Source organism: Tachypleus tridentatus, chromosome 2 (assembly GCF_004210375.1).
Source record: "Tachypleus tridentatus isolate NWPU-2018 chromosome 2, ASM421037v1, whole genome shotgun sequence".
Taxonomy (NCBI): Eukaryota; Metazoa; Arthropoda; class Merostomata; order Xiphosura; family Limulidae; genus Tachypleus; species Tachypleus tridentatus.
The window spans coordinates 72,007,161-72,024,987 of NC_134826.1; the positions used below are offsets into that span (position 1 = coordinate 72,007,161).

Below are 17,827 nucleotides of genomic sequence, written 5' to 3' on the forward strand. Positions count from 1 at the left end.
TGATATAAAAGTCGTAGTGAAACCGGTTGTGTATGAGTCCCTTTTTGACGTTATTTAGCATTCCGTAAGCACCGTGACGTCATCGAAAATTGGAAGCTTTTGTAAAGGGTATGTACAAACACTTTCTACTGTAAATATTCATGCAATTTGTTTATAAAGATATAGTCGAATTGAAATTTAAAATTTACAAGATGGGAATATGCTCCCTATTCTTAATAACATTTCTAAACAAAGAAATGTGTATCAGCTTGGGAAACCAGGAGCCCAGTACTATCCAGAAAGAGACCAGCAACAAGGTCGTACCTCAGCTGTGAAGAGCAAAGCGTGGCGTTTTGTAATAGGTCAAAACCCATGAACACAAAGAACAGTGGCTGGCAACAATATCAAGTTCTTTTCACTTGGAAAAGCGACAGAAGTCACGTGTACACAAGTTGGTTCCACAACATATCTGTTAAACAATAGCATAACTTAAGCAGCTGGAGAATGAAATGGATATTTATGCTGTACCATACGAAGGCATGCCGGACGTAGCACCTATGGATTTCTAAGTGATCGTACTGTTGAAACTGGTGCTGGAAAATCAAAGTCCTCGTGCACTGTGTGATGTATTATTATTTATTTCGGACGAGACTCCGATTTACTATGTTATGTATACTACGTATTAAGATTTTAAAGAGCCGGAAATTTTAATTATAATTTAGAAGTTAATTGTTAACATGTATTAAATTTATTATATATGTCAACAAGATTGATACGCACAGTTTTCTTGTTTAACACAAATATATTTTTAATATACAAACAAAATACAATTTATAATAACGGTTATGACTAATAATTATTACAAATTGATGATTTATAAACAAGAGTTTTACAAACGAACAAATAATGCTGATCCTTGTATCCGGTTTAAACTGAATTATCAGAGTAAATTAATTCTGATTTGATATTGTTACACCTCCCTTACGCTAGCTTGATTGGTTCGTGTTTGGCCTCACACTCTTACAAGCTGACTTTTCCCGGCAAAGATATTTAATGCCTTGGTATAAGTAATAACGCCCGTTCAAAGTAATTCACTGAAGTTGAACGGTTTGTAAGGTTCGAAATATATCATCGTTCCTGGTCATATTTTGTAGTTTTTTCCAGTTAATAGGCGTTAATCACAAGTATAGCTTCCGAGACCTATAGCGCACTGACTGTAGCTATCCAGTAATAATAATTCTCTTCTGTCTCTCGATTAGCTGTTTTTGTACAAATCACGCAATTTTCTCGAAGTTTCAACAGTGTTCTAGCGCTTTTTTGTGAGACAAATATTGTTGATTCTTACTCTCAAGAATCTTCTACAAATTTCGAGAGTAGATGGGACTTACACAATACACAGTCAAGTATATACGTCACATGCAAAACAAAAATACTGAAAAAAGCGTAGATATCAAAACAAAAGTACAACAGTAAATTCGTTACAACTAGATGCATTATGTAAAGCATACAAAGATGAGTGTTGTGCCTTTGTCATGACGGCCTTACGATGGACTTTTTTTTTTCTATAGAATAGACACTGCAAGTCAGGATGCATGGCCGTCGGAGACCATGATCGGCCGTGGATAGACGGCTTGAATAGTAGTGGTGAGGTTTCAGAATTGTTTTAATATAACATACACAATATTCGTCAAAATGTCTCTAATTATTTAAGTAATTAATAAGCATAATTACTTATTTCTCACAGAATGCTACAGTCATGGACCCTATAACCACGACAAATCGAACAGTTCCTACAAAACAATGTGCTGACGAAATCTACAGAGACAACCAAGGACCATTTTCTGGTTTTACAACAGAGAATTTGCCCGTATTTCTCCAGAACAACGAGTTGATAGATGAACTCAGACATAACAAAGATGGCTTTGGATGGAAAACAGGTGAGAAGGAGTGACTACTTATTTTTATTTATTGATAATTTATTTGTGTTATTACTGATAGATATAGTATAAATAACAATTACTGACAGGAACTTGTTTTTAGATGGAAAAAAATGTCTAGGCCTCTACTGCTTTCAGTGACTTCTGTTTATATTCAAATATGTCTAGGCCTGTACAGTTTTAACCGGCTTGTGTTTATATTAAAATGTAAACAGGTTTGTGCTGTTTTAAAACCACATGGTTGGCGACGTCTTTATATGTGAACATGTCACCAGCAATAAGAATAATATTGGACGTATGTATATACAGAAAATATTCGTTCTGCAAATAAAAGCGATTGGAACTTAAACCTCTGTTATTTATGGGATCACTTTTACAATTCAGTATTTACTATGTTACAGAATAAACTAGAGGTATAGAAAATATTGTTTCTCTTGTGGTAACACTTTATTTATTCTGTGATTCTCTAACTGCTGATATGTAATAACTGATCTCCCGGTTGGACAGCTGTAAGTCTATGGAAATGCCACGCTTGAATTCGGGATTCGATTCCTCTTTGTGGACACAGCAGTTACTCTAATATTGTTTTTTTTTAATTTCGCGCAGAGCTACACGAGGGCTATCTGTGCTAGCCATCACTAATTTAGCAGTGTAGGACTAGAGGGAAGGCAACTAGTCATCACTACCCACCGCCAACTCTTGGGCTACGCTTTTGCAAACGAATGTGGGATTGACTTTCGCATTATAACACCCCCATGGCTGAAAGAGCGAGAATGTTTGGTGCAACGGAGATTCGAACCCGCAATCCTCAGATTACTAGTCGAGTGCCTTAATCACCTGGCCATGCCGGGCCCTAATATTGCTTTGCTCTAAAACAAATTGACAAACAAATGAAAATACAACAGACGAGAATATGTTATCACTTTCGTTGTCGATTAATTTCGAAGTTTTCGAAAGAGGGGTTTTATAAATCGTTGGTCTTTGTTCATCTCTATATAGATAATTTATTATTGTTTTCATACAAACTGAAAACCTATACAGAGAACGCTTAGTACAATCAAACCGAAATAAATGAAAAAACAAAACCTATACCGCCAACACATTGTAAGTAATAAACAGGTTTTGTGTGTGTTCACAATATTTCGGCCTTGAATTTCATTTCTTTGATAATTTTAAACTTTGATGGTTTGATAAAGTTTTGTGCCGACTCGTGCATTACGGATCATGACCACCCTCTCTTTCAAGCATTTTCCCCTTGTCTTCTTCGGGGTCACTTTTTTATGACATTCGACTACCGGGAATTTCCCTGCCTGATGGGCCTGACAGTACATATGGTTAGTTAGAGATCGCACTCGATTCTAGTAGTACACGAGCTAGTTGACGTTTCGCACTTTTTAAAATTAATATGGGAAAAGTCGATGAAGTGTTATAGCTCTAATTTCTTTGTCAATTGTGTCAATTAAAAAAATATATTGAATCAACGTTTTAAGACCTTGAATTTTGGTATTGAGACTCGTATTGTTTCTGATAACAACTATTATACCTAACACAAAGTTCTGATTTTCTTATCATCGTGTCACAGATTCATCTGACGATGAAGAACACGAAAATAGCCGTCCACCTAAAAGTACAGCTTTGTCAAATGGATATAGTCACAACCTTCCTGAGCTAACCCAGTCCACTCATACAGGCTTATCTTTATTTGATAAAGTCAGAAACAGTGGTAAGCTATTTGTTTATATATAACAGTACTAAACAAAAAATGCAACTTTGAAACTAACTATCACTTATTAAAACTATCAGTTATTTCGGAAGTTAGTGCAGCATCATTCATCATCAGAGGAGAATGTGAAAGAACGGTTATAACCAATTTATTAGTTGTTTTTTTATTATAACTAAATATTCTAGTTACGAATGCTGCCTGAAAAATAACTCTATGTTTGTGACTTGTGTCAATCTAAAGATTCGCGATGTTTTGCGGCGGACCATTCAGAATGTTGCATGTCGCTTACGTTAAGATTACGTGACGTCAACCGCAATTAAAGGGTCAATAAGTAATGTTTAAAAACTGAGTTAAACCACTGGTCTGTACTATAAATATTTGTCAACTATTGTTAGCACTTCTTCTCAGTGAAATCAAGAAGTTGACTTATCGAATTTAATCACATTATGTACTATTTAATAATTACCAGACTGAAACCCGAACAAGAAACGAAGAAGAAATTAATGTTGGCAGCGTGCGTGATGAAGCTTGGTCGGTGTATAGGTAACGAAGGTTAGGAGGATATGATGTTGGCAGCGTGCGTGATGAGGCTTGGTCGGTGTATAGGTAACGAAGGTTAGGAGGATATAATTTTGGCAGCATGCCTGATGAGGCTTGGTCGGTGTATAGGTAACGAAGGTTAGGAGGATATAATGTTGGCAGCATGCGTGATGAGGCTTGGTCGGTGTATAGGTAACGAAGGTTAGGAGGATATAATGTTGGCAGCGTGCGTGATGAGGCTTGGTCGGTGTATAGGTAACGAAGGTTAGGAGGATATAATGTTGGCAGCGTGCGTGATGAGAGCTTAGTCGGTGTATAGGTAACGAAGGTTAGGAGGATATGATGTTAGCAGCGTGCGTGATGAGGCTTGGTCGGTGTATAGGTAACGAAGTTAGGAGGATATAATGTTGGCAGCGATGCGTGATGAGGCTTGGTCGGTGTATAGGTAACAAAGTTAGGAGGATATGATGTTAGCAGCGCGCGTGAGAGACTTAGTCGGTGCATAGGTAACGAAGTTAGGATGATATAATGTTGCAGCGTGCGTGATGAGAGCTTAGTCAGTGTATAGGCAACGAAGGTTAGGAGGATATGATGTTAGCAGCGTGCGTGATGAGAGCTTAGTCGGTGTATAGGTAACGAAAGTTAGGAGGATATAATGTTAGCAGCGATGCGTGATGAGGCTTAGTCAGTGTATAGGTAACGAAGGTTAGGAGGATATGATGTTGGCAGCATGCGTGATGAGAGCTTGGTCGGTGTATAGGTAACGAAGGTTAGGAGGATATGATGTTGGCAGCGTGCGTGATGAGGCTTGGTCGGTGTATAGGTAACGAAGGTTAGGAGGATATAATGTTGGCAGCATGCGTGATGAGGCTTGGTCGGTGTATAGGTAACGAAGATTAGGAGGATATGATGTTGGCAGCGTGCGTGATGAGGCTTGGTCGGTGTGTAGGTAACGAATATTAGGAGGATATAGTGTTGGCAGCGTGAGTGATGAGGCTTGGTCGGTATCCAGGTAATGAAGGTTAGGAGGACATAGTGTTAGTAGCGTGCGTGATGAAGCGTGGTCGGTTTCTAGGTAACAAACGCACGAGTAATTTAGTGCATTATAAGAGTTAACACCATCAGGAAGTAGCGTTATTTTCGATCAGTGGTAGGATTGTGAACTTGGCGTTATATTATAGCTCTCTCTCTCTCGGGTTTTGGTATCATATATACCCTGAAGAGTCAGGTGCTCTTTGACCTCTTCCTCTTTCCTTTACTTGTATAGTCATGCAGTGTTGATTAGTGTTAGTTACTGCTTTAGGGTCAGAGTGGTCTGAATGACTCCGACCCTTTTCAGGACAATGTCCATGTACTGGTATACATTTACACACATTATTTGCCCTATCAGTAGGAAGTCTAATTTGACGGTGGCCATTTTTCTTTCTTTTATTTTTCTCTCTCTATATTTATTTATTTATTATTTTATTTTGTTATTATTATTTTTTTCATTTATTTATTTTTGTGTTTAAAATATATGTTGATCGCGGAGAGGTGTTTAGAACTATCTTCATCGTGTATGAGGTACCTATCTAGTTCGCATAGTAATTCATTTTTATCCAATTTTTATCAAAATACGTTATTGTGCTTTGTAGGAGTCTGTCTGGTATGGTTGGTATGTTTGAATATTTATGTATAAATTGAGATGATGTTGCTCTGGGAACTCTGTATGCTGTTGTGAGGAGTGTGTTTTGGATTGTTTGTAATTTGGTTTTAATTGTTTTGTCACTTACAGTTATCCATGCTGGAGCTGCATAGTCGATTACTGGTCTAATATATGTTTTGTAGGTGTTTAGTATGTTGTCTGTAGATGCTCCACTGTTTTTGCCAGTCAGACTCCTAGCATAGTTAGTTCTTCGCCAGACTTTATTTTTAATTTCGTTTACATGGTTAATCCATGTTAATTTTGAATCATAGGTTAGATCTAGAAATTTTGCCGATGTGGCAGTCTGAAGTAGTGTTCCATTCATATATATTTCAGGTTGTAGTTTTCTGTATTTTGTCAATTTTGTAAAGACGACAAGCTGTGTTTTTTGCTGTATTTATTTTAATTCTGTATTTCTGACAGTATTCGCTTATTCTGTTTAGTTGTGGTTGTATGTTTGTGGCTGCTATTGTTGATGTTGTGGCACTATTCCAGATTGCCACATCATCAGCGAACTATGAAGAGAATCCATGATTAGGATCCTTCAGTGGCATATTGTATACATACATGATGAAGAGTATAAGGCTAACCACCCCTCCTTCTGGAGTAAAGTACTCAGAAAAGATTCCCTCTACATTTACTCTACATTTTCTATTTTCCAAAAAGTTAGATAACCAGCGAATAATTCCACGCGGTAGTCCCATTTCATTCATACGGGTTCTGTTTGGTATGTTTGTTTTGAATTTCGCGCACAGCTATACGAGGGCTATCTGCGCTAGCCATTCTTAATTTAGCAGTGTAAGACTAGAGGGAAGGCAGCTAGTCATCACCACCCACCGCCAACTCTTTTACCAACTAATAGTGGGATTGACCGTCACATTATAACTCCCACACAGATGAAAGGGCGAGCATGTTTGGTGTGACGGGGATTCGAACCAGCAACCCTCAGATTATGAGTCGATTGCCGGGCCTATGGGTTCTGTATCTCCCACACACACATCCCGAGGCGGAGTGGTTGGGGTATAAAGGAGATTTGCTATAAATAGGGCTTAGACTGTTTCACCAAATAACAAAGCAAGTTTATATTCCAGTTTTTCTGTGTGTTTGTTTTTACTGGTAGTAATTTTTACGGTTTAAATAGTACGTTTTTAAACCGAGTATCTAACTTTGAAACATCGGGTTTTGGTCTTTACTGGGTAAATACGAAAACTGCTTGGCTTCTAATTCATGATATGTTCATCACCGAATTCAGGGTTTTGTAGACGGAGTTACTTTATATATTCTCAAATTTTACTACTACTGAAAAATTTACGTTGTTATCGCTAAATTTTGCGCAAAGCTATTTCGAGGGCTATATGTGTTAAATACCCCTAACTTTGAACTGATATACCCTAAAGGGAAGGTAGCTAGCCATCACCACTCACTCTCAGTCGGGATTTGATAATACGTTAAACAAGAATACTGGTTTAGTTAGGTTTTGTAAAAACAGTTAAACCCAGGTTTAAATTGGAAAGATGAACTTAGGATTTGGGAATTTGAGGAAGCGCCCTCTGTTGATATAACTTTGATACATAAGAATTAATCAAAAATTACTTATTTTCCAACTTGGCTGTGTTGTTACAGATCTACTGAACTATTCAGAAGTCGTGTAGTTTAATTTGCACAAAAAGAAAAGAGAAAGAAAGTGTTCGTATCAAAGGTTATTACATAATAGTGCAAGACATGGAACGCTACTCGAATTCTTGTATTTATTCTGCGTCGACTTGACGCTAGTTACACGACAGTAATCATAACACAAATTTATTTTTCGAGTAGGAAATTATTTTGTAGAACACGCTATTAATCTGATCCAATCAAAACCAGAAATTTAGTATATTTTCTAATGGCATTCCATGTTTATAATTCATATTAATTTCTGTGCGCACCTAATCATCGTCAACATTTGTTTGTCTTCCACAGATGTCGCCACATATCCACTTAATCTTGAAAAACGGGTATTAAAATCAGAGTCAAATATTGTGAGCTGTAGGTAGCCAATGGCTCTGTTTTATGAAAGAATATAAACATTGAATAAACAATGAATACATAATTTATTAAAAGCATATAAAATAAAACAGGATTTTCAAAACGCAAAATATTTAGGGTTCAGATTTGAATACATTTTCCTAATCTATTTAAAGTCTAATAGAAATATAACTCGGCAAATGTCTCAGTCAGTTTAGATTGTAATATAGAATATAATATTCATAAGGATGAACAACAGGATGACTGTGGCAACAACGAACATTTATACACGTGTATGATCAGTAACAAACATTTAATTCCTGGACCTTTTGGAATATACATATTCCATCTTCAAACCATATTGAACATGGTGCATTATTAGGTACAGACGTTTTATAAAGTTATACATATTCGAAACATCCAAAAATCAAATGTTTGTAACTGAACATGCATATGTCGAATGTTCGTTTTTGCTACCAGTGCTTTGTTGTTCATTATTAAACTTCAATTCCCGTCGAAGGAATACGTTGTTAATAATATCGATAACAGTGGTATATGTCTGACAGTATCTCTCATATACGTTACAGTGACAGGATACAAACTCCCCCAGCTTTCAAAGCTATTTTCAACTAGGAGGTATTCAGGGTTTCAGCCAGTGTATCCTTTACGTTGTTAATAAGTGTCTGTATAGTGTTACTTTTATGATAAACGTCACTTCTGCTGCCAATTTTAGCTTTATTATGAATGGCATACCAAAATTAAAACGTGTATCTTTAGTTGACGTATTTAGTAGTAGTTTAATGCGCATGTTTCGTTTAGAAAATTTAAATCACTAAGTCTTATTAAAATTAATTGGACAATCTGCTGGAAGTCGTATGTGTTTAGCCTTATTCTTGAAGTCTTGAGTTAGATTGTACTTCAACTTTAATCAACTTGAAAAGTTAAATGCCACTCGAATGACATAATAGGTTAAAAGAACAGTCAACAGTTACTGTTTCTTTTAAGGAATTTCGCGCAAAACAACAGGAGGTCTGTCAGTGCGAGCCTCCCCTAATTTATCAGTGATAGTCTAAAGCAATGTTTTTCAAAGTGTGAGGTACACTACTCTAGGGGGACGCGCCCTGTTGGCGGGAGAGCACGAAAGTTACAAGCGCAAATATCCCTTGTATAATTTTGCGCTAACTTCTAAACGAACCAATCGACACCCCAAAAATAGCGACGGAAGAAAAGGTTTGGTTTGAATTTCGCGCAAACTACACGAGGGCTATTTGCACTAGCCGTCCCTAATTTAGCAGTGTAAGACTAGAGGGAAGACAGCTAGTCATCACCACTCACCGCCAACTCTTTTACCAACGAATAGTGGGATTGACCGTTACGTTATAACGCCACCACGGCTGAAAGGGCGAGCATGTTTCGTATGACAGAAATTCGAACCCGTGACCCTCGGATTATGAGTCAAGTGTCTTAACCACCTGGCCATGCCAGGCCCAGAAAAAAAGGAAGAATCGAATACTACGACAACTATCACTTTGTTCTCGAAGTTTCTCACATTTACTCACTGCTTGCAAGCATTTTTTTCACTGAACAATATGTGTTAAAACGGGTAAAGAGAAAATGTTGATTTTTGAGTTATAACTCTCAAAAGTTGCTTCATGTAAAGGCGGGGAGAGAAACGGAAACTTTGAATATGGGGGCGCTCCTGTTTGAAGTTTGGGAAACACCGGGTTAGAGGCACGGAAACTAATCAATACCACTCACTGCCACTCTTGTGAGGTCCAGTTGTGGATTTAAAAGTTTGACTTTTAACACACCCAAGGCCTCATTATGCATGATTAGAGGGGGTGCGGTACCGAGACACGAACCGTATAATTCAAGATCTACGGTATTGCACGCTAACCATTGGCTCACGCCAATTGTTGTGATGAGAAATTTTGAAAATAAATTCCAAACAAAGATACAAAAACATTAAAAATGTGACACAGTCTTAAGTAATGTGAAAAAGACTCTAACGCACGAGAGCCTTGTCCTTGTAAAAGAAACTTTACGATTTATTGATTGACATCTGTTTATTATGATTGCGTAATATCAATATTGTTGATAGACATAATTGTAAGTATTTTTTGAAAAAAAAGATGAAATTAATAGAAATAACTACTCATTAGGTCCGAAAGTTTAAATAATTTAGAATCATGACATTTAATAAAATACTACGATAGGAGCATCACAGGAGGAGTTGGGATTGAGCTGAAATACCTCGTGTTGGATGAAGTAAGCCTAAGATGAGAAGGCCGTTTTAAACTTTGTTTGCATTTATCGATTTTCTTATGATTTTATTGTTCCTCTTATTATTAATATTGTACATTATCTACTAATTTATTTGCGTGTTATATTTTTATTAATTTAATCAGGTAATTCTAGCAGAGTACCTGAATTTAAGTTAATAAACTTTTCGCCATTTCTTTAAGGCTTATAGTAGCCCCAGAGCCTGAAGATAATCCCTCATGTGTCTGTTTTTTTCTACTATGCCTCTTGAATCTTTACCTGTGGTCGAATTAGATTTAAATACAATGCCGTTCCATGAATTTTTCCACTAGTGGTATTTGCTGTTGGGATCGGTAGGCTCTCGTAACAATCTTTCAACGTTCTTCTAACGAAACTTCCAGACCCCACATTGAACGAAATGTGTTAACATTGAAACCATCTACAATGAAGTTTCAAGACGCTCATCTTCTCGACAGTAATAATTTATTTATAAATTACTGAGACACCCACTGCTCACTATATTCAAGTTAATCCGAGTTAAACCAACTAGTCATGATTCAAGCAAGTACTTCATGACTCTGGAATCCATATGTGAAAACTTATTAGCAGGGGTCTAGTTTCATTGATGTATATAGATCTCTTTTCTGCTTGGACCTCGCATCAAGTATCTTACTAGATGAATGATCTGTGATTGCCAGATTGCCAAGCGAGAACACTGGAGAGTTGTTTTTGGAATCTCGCCAGAGACTGGTACAGGTCATTTACGTGAGTTTTAGAATTATGGATGGCCAACAACTTATTAATATGATAAGCTAATCCTATCTGGATATGTGAATTTAGCAGACTTCCTGCTAAGACTATCGATAGCCCCAAAGCCGGAATATACCCTCCCCTCTTGTGTAATGTCACGCCCGTTGAATATTTATCTGTGGTCGAGTTAGGCTTACATTAGTGTAAGGGGTTGTTGTTGAAGAGTGTTGATCGACTATCGCCTGTAGAACAGTCACTGTACAATTCTACTGTTATCATCTTTTTAAACCTTAGAAGAAAATGGTAGTAACTGCCTCTCCTGATGAAGATGTCCAAACATCTTCAGCCAGTACTGGTCACCACCGTTACTTTCTGTTATGTTTTCATTCCTGTGTTTGTTTATAAGCAGGATTTATCGAAAACGGCTGAATGGATTTGGATGAAAGTTGGTATGCATCTGGACTAAGACCAAACTTAGAATTGCTTAGTTTTGGGGTGGTCGAGGTCACAGCAAGATCACGAAAATTCAGCAACTTCCTATTGTTAATATGGAGTCAGATTTTTTTATCATATAACTCCATCCAAATTAATCAGATTTTGATTAAATTTGATTAACATATACAGAAAACTATTTCTTAATGTACTGCCAAAAAATAGACCGTATCTGTTGATAACGACGGACATATTTTCGTTTTTTATTTTTTTTAAATTTCGCGCAAAGCTACTAGAGGGCTATCTGCGCTAGCCGTCCCTAATTTAGCAGCGTAAGACCAGAGGGAAGGCAGCTAGTCATTACCACCCACCGCCAACTCTTGGGCTACTCTTTTACCAACGAATAGTGGAATTGACTATTACATTATAACGCGATGGGGATGCGAACCGCGACCTGGCCATGCGGAAAGGTATACGCTTTATTGAGTGACCCTCTAGTTTCATATTGTTTCTTTTGAAATATTTCATGAAAATGTAATTCCTTCCACACTTATACATGTTAGGCCATCTTCGATGTTACTTGGTACTATAATGAACCGTATTTACCGTAATCCCAATAATATTTGAGATTTCTTTAACTTCAAGGTGCAAATTAACGCTTGAAGAAATCACAAGTTTTTATCTGTATTGATCATATTATTAGTTACAGTAGGTTTATAAACAGTATTAGCTGAAATGTTTGATACATTTATTTTAATATTGTTGTTTTTCTTATGGTGATTGTGTCCAAAGTCTCTTCTTAACTCGTAAGAAATTGGAATTGCAGCCGAAAACACTCTTCATATTGAGGATACCAAACTGACGAATCAATGCATTCTGATCTCCAAGTAAAAACGACGTATTAAATTCACAATATTTATTACTGAGTTAAATTTTATTCATTATTTATGTAGGTTAGTTTCTTTGATAAGAAGTTAATGTAGGATGTTTAGGTTAGGCCTAAGCGTTGAAACTAAGCCAACGAAGGAAAATGTTGTTAACAGTTGTACATATTAATTGAAAAATGTATTTAGATTAGGTTTTAACGTTGCAATGAATAAGTCCCAATGAAATACATGTAAAGAAGTTTGGAGTAGTAATTACTTATATGAGTGTTGTTTGTTTTCCATTTCTGACATTTCCATAGTTTATCAATATTTGTACACAATATGTTTTTATGAACGTTTTCGTATTTAAATAACAGTGGTGCGCATCAAGTGCGAAACCTAACGAAGGAGAAGGAAAAAAGCTAAAAGTCATAAACAGAAACACGCTAATCTAGATGTAGAACGGTATTGTATGTCTTCGGTTTACTTTAATGCTCATAATACGAGGTCTGTTCAAAAAATACGCGGACTGTTTGAATTGTGCGGCTCCAGTTGGTTCCAGGGGAATCCGCTTGGTATCGCTAGGTTTTCACAGATCAGCTGATTACGACGCTATTTCCCGATTGCAGATATCTTCATTTGTGTATTAGCTACGCGGTTTTAAGTGAAGTGCGATTTTTTCGTTTGGCGGATTTCAGAATGAATGACCTGAAGGAGCAACGACTTGCTGTGAAATTTTGTGTTAAACTTGGAAAATCTGCGACTGAAACTTTTGCTATGCTTAACACGGCTTACGGTGATGTTGCTATGAAGCGTACGGCATGTTTCAAGCGGCATGAACGTTTTAAGGATGGTCGACAGTCCATTGAAGATGATGAGCGTCCTGGACGTCCTTCCACGTCAACTGACGACCCACACGTCGACAAAATCAACACCCTGGTGCGGGCAAATCGACGTCTGACTGTCAGGGAGCTTGCTGAAGAGTTTGGGATATCAGTTGGATCTTGTTATGAGATTTTGACCGAAAAATTGAAGATGCACCGCGTTGCTGCGAAATTCAGCCCTCAGAACTCGTGAGTTTTTGGCCAAACACTCGATCACTGTTCTTCCCCACCCCCCTACTCACCTGACCTTGCTCCTTGCGATTTTTTCTTGTTCTCCAAACTCAAAAGACCCTTGAAAGGAAAAAGATTTGAGAAGATTCCCGTGATTAAGGCAAATGCGACGAAGGAGCTGGAGGACATTACAAAAGAAGCGTACCATGACTGTTTCAACAAGTGTAAACACCGTTGGGATAAGTGTGTGCGTTGGGGAGGAGAGTACTTTGAAGGGGTCCCAGACCTGTAACTTCTAAATAAAGTACATTTTGTTTTATGACGTCAGTCCGCATATTTTTTTAACAGCCCTCGAAAATAAGAATTGATTTAGAAAAAAAAATATTTTAAAAATTCTGCGTAGGCGAAAGTAATTTCAGACTTTTCTGTTACATCACGTCTATGATAGTTTGTGAATCACGCAAAATCCCGGAAATAACGATATTTTATTAGCTACAGGCAATACAAAAATAAGATGACGGTTCATTAGTGCTGTGGATACTAAACTTCAAGGACTCGATTGCCCTAGATGTAAGTTTTTGTTTTAATTTTAAATTCATAAAATTTCATCACAGAATACCCTATTTATGATCTAAAATGTTGCAATTTCTTATGAATGTATGGATAATGTTTATTATTATTTCAGTGAGTTGTATCCTACAACTCCAATTGAAATGTTTCAGTTGTTTGTATTTAAAACAAAAGCAACCAGTCAGGGAAGGCTGACCCTCTGAATCCCTGTCAAGGTGTACCATTTAAACTTTTCATTTGAGATTGTATTCATCTGTTGTGGATCTACGAATTTATGTATTTATTCACTTTTGATTACAGTGCGAAAACCAAAAACTGTGAATGTCGTGTCTTCGGAATATTGTGTGGTCACCTTAATTAATTATCGTAACATAGGCCTAGAAAATTCTGAAGCTTTTCTGTCAAGTGTCATAAATTCTAAGCCAGCTTATAAATGTGGAATAACTGTTTCAAGAATCGATTGAGTTAAAGTATAGTTAATAAGATGGTTATTTCCATTCGCTGGTATGGAAGAAGTAATGTAATCGAAACAACCGTTTCATGTCACCTGCTAACTAGCCATTAGAAAAACACTACTGTTTTGTTTTTTTTTTAATTTCGCGCAAAGCTACTCGAGGGCTATCTGCGCTAGCCGTCCCTAATTTTGCAGTGTAAGACTAGAGGGAAAGCAGCTAGTCATCACCACTCACCGCCAATTCTTTGGCTACTCTTTTACCAACGAATAGTGGGATTGACCGTCACATTATAACGCCCACACGGCTGAAAGGGCGAGCATGTTTGGTGCGACGGCTATGCCGGGCCTTTAGAAAAACAGAACAACAATATGTAACGTTTCAAACAACTAGTCATATCAGGTCTAACATTATAATAGATTATAAAAAAATAAATATTTGTAATTTATTTTTTTCTTAATTAAATGAAATCCTTTATCACGTGCGGAAGTTTCTTTAACTAAAAGCCAGTCTAACACGGGGTTCACCGCCAGAAAGGGAAGAGCCTGAGGTTTACCAAGAAGATTGTTCTGATGATGAATATACTCGAAAGAATACAATAAATCATGCCGTGAGTTTTCATTTTTATCTTTTTACATTCAATCTTAGGGTGGGGTGAAGGAAGGCTTAGTAATATGAAATACAGAAGTATCCAACATGCCCTTCCCTCAGTTCACACTAACTTGTTATTTTAACATTCTTCGTAATTAAACTATCCATTTCGGATTTAAAAACAGAGGTATATATTGAAATATGAAATAAAAAGGAATGTAAGCAAAAAAAAACCCTGCAGTGTACATTATTTCTAACAATATAAATACTACACATTGGTTGGCACTGTTTCGCTAGGAATGTGGGCAGAGGGAAAACCTGCAATGTACATTACTTCTAACAATATAAATATTACACATTGGTCACCATTGTTTCGCTAGTTTTGAGCTTTTATACCGTTGCGTGAAACTACTTTTGGCCTAAATTAAAAGTAAAATGTGAGTGAGGTTTGTGACTGTGGGAAATCTGATTGTTATTAATCATTATAATGCAGATGATTTGTGGCAAATGTCAAAATATATGGCAAATCTTATAATGAATATTTAGTGAGTGACGATAAAACTGTGATAGTAGGCCTATTGTAGTTAATTTAACAGAAATCGTATGTTTCAGTATAAGTCACTAACATTTTAAGTACCGTATTTTGCGTTTTCTAAGATGTTACAAGTTTGGAAAGACAATTTTAAGAAAAAAAAAAATCTTTTGGCTCAGCAACCAACGCCTTGGCGTTTTTTCAACCTACTGAGTAAATACAGTCAAATACGTCATATTCTCCACAGTATATCAACAATATTAGTTAAATTGAATGTTTTTTGCTATTGAACATACTTGTAATTGGTAAGTCATATTATGATCTGCATGAGACCGTTTTGAGTTGACCCTGATCTAACCTCTTGTCATACTTAACCCATCACTTCTGTCTTAGAAGACGCATGGTAATTTTTTCAAGATATTTTGAAAGAAAAAAACGTGCGTATTATAAGGTGTAAAATATGGTAATTATCTTTTCAATGTGATGCCCCTCACAGCGGCACGTCTTCAGCACCAACATCAGGGGTTATATTCCTCTCCGTTGACACAGCAGATAGCCCGATGTGGCCTTGCTATAAGAAAAACGAAAATTCAATGTAATATGTATTCGGTGTTTATATCGTAATATTTGTGACCTCAGTAAACAAACTATTTAATTATGTTAAATTTCTCGCATATTCTTTAGCGATAGTTTTAACTGGCATGTTGAAATTCATTGAATATCTTTGAAATGTCATTGACATTTTTAGTGAACGATTATCAAATGTGATATTTAACAGATTTTAATAAAATGTAAAGAAATGTGACAGGCTCTTTACGAATCTTGACAAGTCATCGGTTATCACCGTGATAAATTTGAATGGCAGCAAAATAATAAATGATGAAATTCCCAACTTTTCCCTTCGAGAAGTTAGAATATTGAGTGTTTAGAATAACGTTATTATGTACAGTACATAATCCCATTATCTACAGCTATGGGATTCAAGACGTAACGAATTTAATAACATAATAATCGAAATTTCAAATAAAGCAGCAGGATTTTCTTCTGCGATTGTTCCATGTAAGCGAAACATGTTAAAACTTTATTATAGTTGAGTAAGCTAGAAGGAGAGTAATTTGGTTTTAAATTCCATAATTCTAAATTGCTCCATATATAGTACCAAAACTTTTAACACCTATCCTCGGGTGGCAAAACGCTAAAATTTAGAGGTTAATATCTGCAATGTATAGTTTTGTGCTTAAACTGGAACTTTAAGGTCTAGTTTGTATTTTTTTTAGGTTAAGTTGACTAGTTGTAAGGATTGGCACAAGGGGCCATTGATTTTTTTTCAGTTCACTAGGCTTTAATTCTCTAGTTAATTGTAGTTAAATGATTGAGTTTACAAAATATGTAGGTCTACTTTTGAGTTACTTAATATTTTATTAGTTTTCTTAATCCTTTTTTTTTTCTCCCATAGGTAGAAACTCAAAACCAACAACAAAGGTTAAATGCTATTTTTCCAAGCAGAAATACTCTGTAACGAGCTTGTTTAGAACAGATTAGGCTAAGCAAGAAACGTTCGTTCCACATTGTTCTCTTTACAAAATATGTTGCTGTTTTTATAGTTATTCAAATAAGGTTTTTCATAAACATATAAAATTATTTTTATTTGGAAATTTGCAGTTAGTGAACACTAACTTACAATGACAAATCACATCTTAGTTTTTCTTAAAAACCAAAATTGTCTGTGTAATAAAATTATCTGTTAATTTTCATACCAAAAAGATATTTTTACCATACATGTTTTATATTACAGAAGTTATTTATCAAGAACCATTGGCCTAATAAACGTAAATGTATTGACTTGCTGAGTATGTACGTCTTACATGAATATTCATGTACATTAAAGGTTCAACTACTTTTCTGACACAGAGATAATGCAAAGTAGATAACACAATTTTCTATTAATAGTATGAAAAAAACTTAATTAGTTCATTGCTAATGTTCTCAGTTACCCTAAAGTGTAAACGTATTTTAATTCTGTATTGTGTTTTATTGTTATACTTAGACAAAACAGTATGGGGATCAAATTAACCAGTAATTCACTTTTGTCCACGTCCCTATAAGCTGATAGACTATTAAGTTTTTAATCCCTATCTGGAATGTGTGCGTGAAAAATACAGTCCAATAAGGAAATGGATATATCCATAATGTTTACATTTGAAAGGTTGTGCTTTCTCAGGTAAAATGTAATGACAATTTGCTTTTGGTGACTTTTTTCTTTTCTCTTAAAGTATATTTTTTGTCCCAAGTATCCATTTTTCATCCTTTCTCTTGTACACAGTATCAGCATTTTTATTAACTGTAGACTTAAGATTACATATTTCCAGTAGAAGTGGAGTTTTCTGGTTCAGATGATTTGTACAAACGTTTTTTTGACCTCATGAAGTTTGTGTAATATTGTTGAAAGA

General features: G+C 36.0%; 1 protein-coding gene across 1 annotated transcript; it reads left to right on the plus strand.

Moving 5' to 3' along the window:
* The first annotated feature begins 496 nt into the window (after positions 1–496).
* Positions 497–17,216, plus strand: LOC143244201 (uncharacterized). The gene is made up of 6 exons (XM_076488436.1): positions 497–598; positions 1,724–1,916; positions 3,499–3,639; positions 8,455–8,524; positions 14,765–14,864; positions 16,834–17,216. Exons 2-6 carry the CDS (start codon positions 1,736–1,738, stop codon positions 16,894–16,896), a joined length of 555 nt encoding a protein of 184 aa, XP_076344551.1. The 5' UTR covers positions 497–598; positions 1,724–1,735; the 3' UTR covers positions 16,897–17,216.
* The last annotated feature ends 611 nt before the right edge of the window (positions 17,217–17,827 follow it).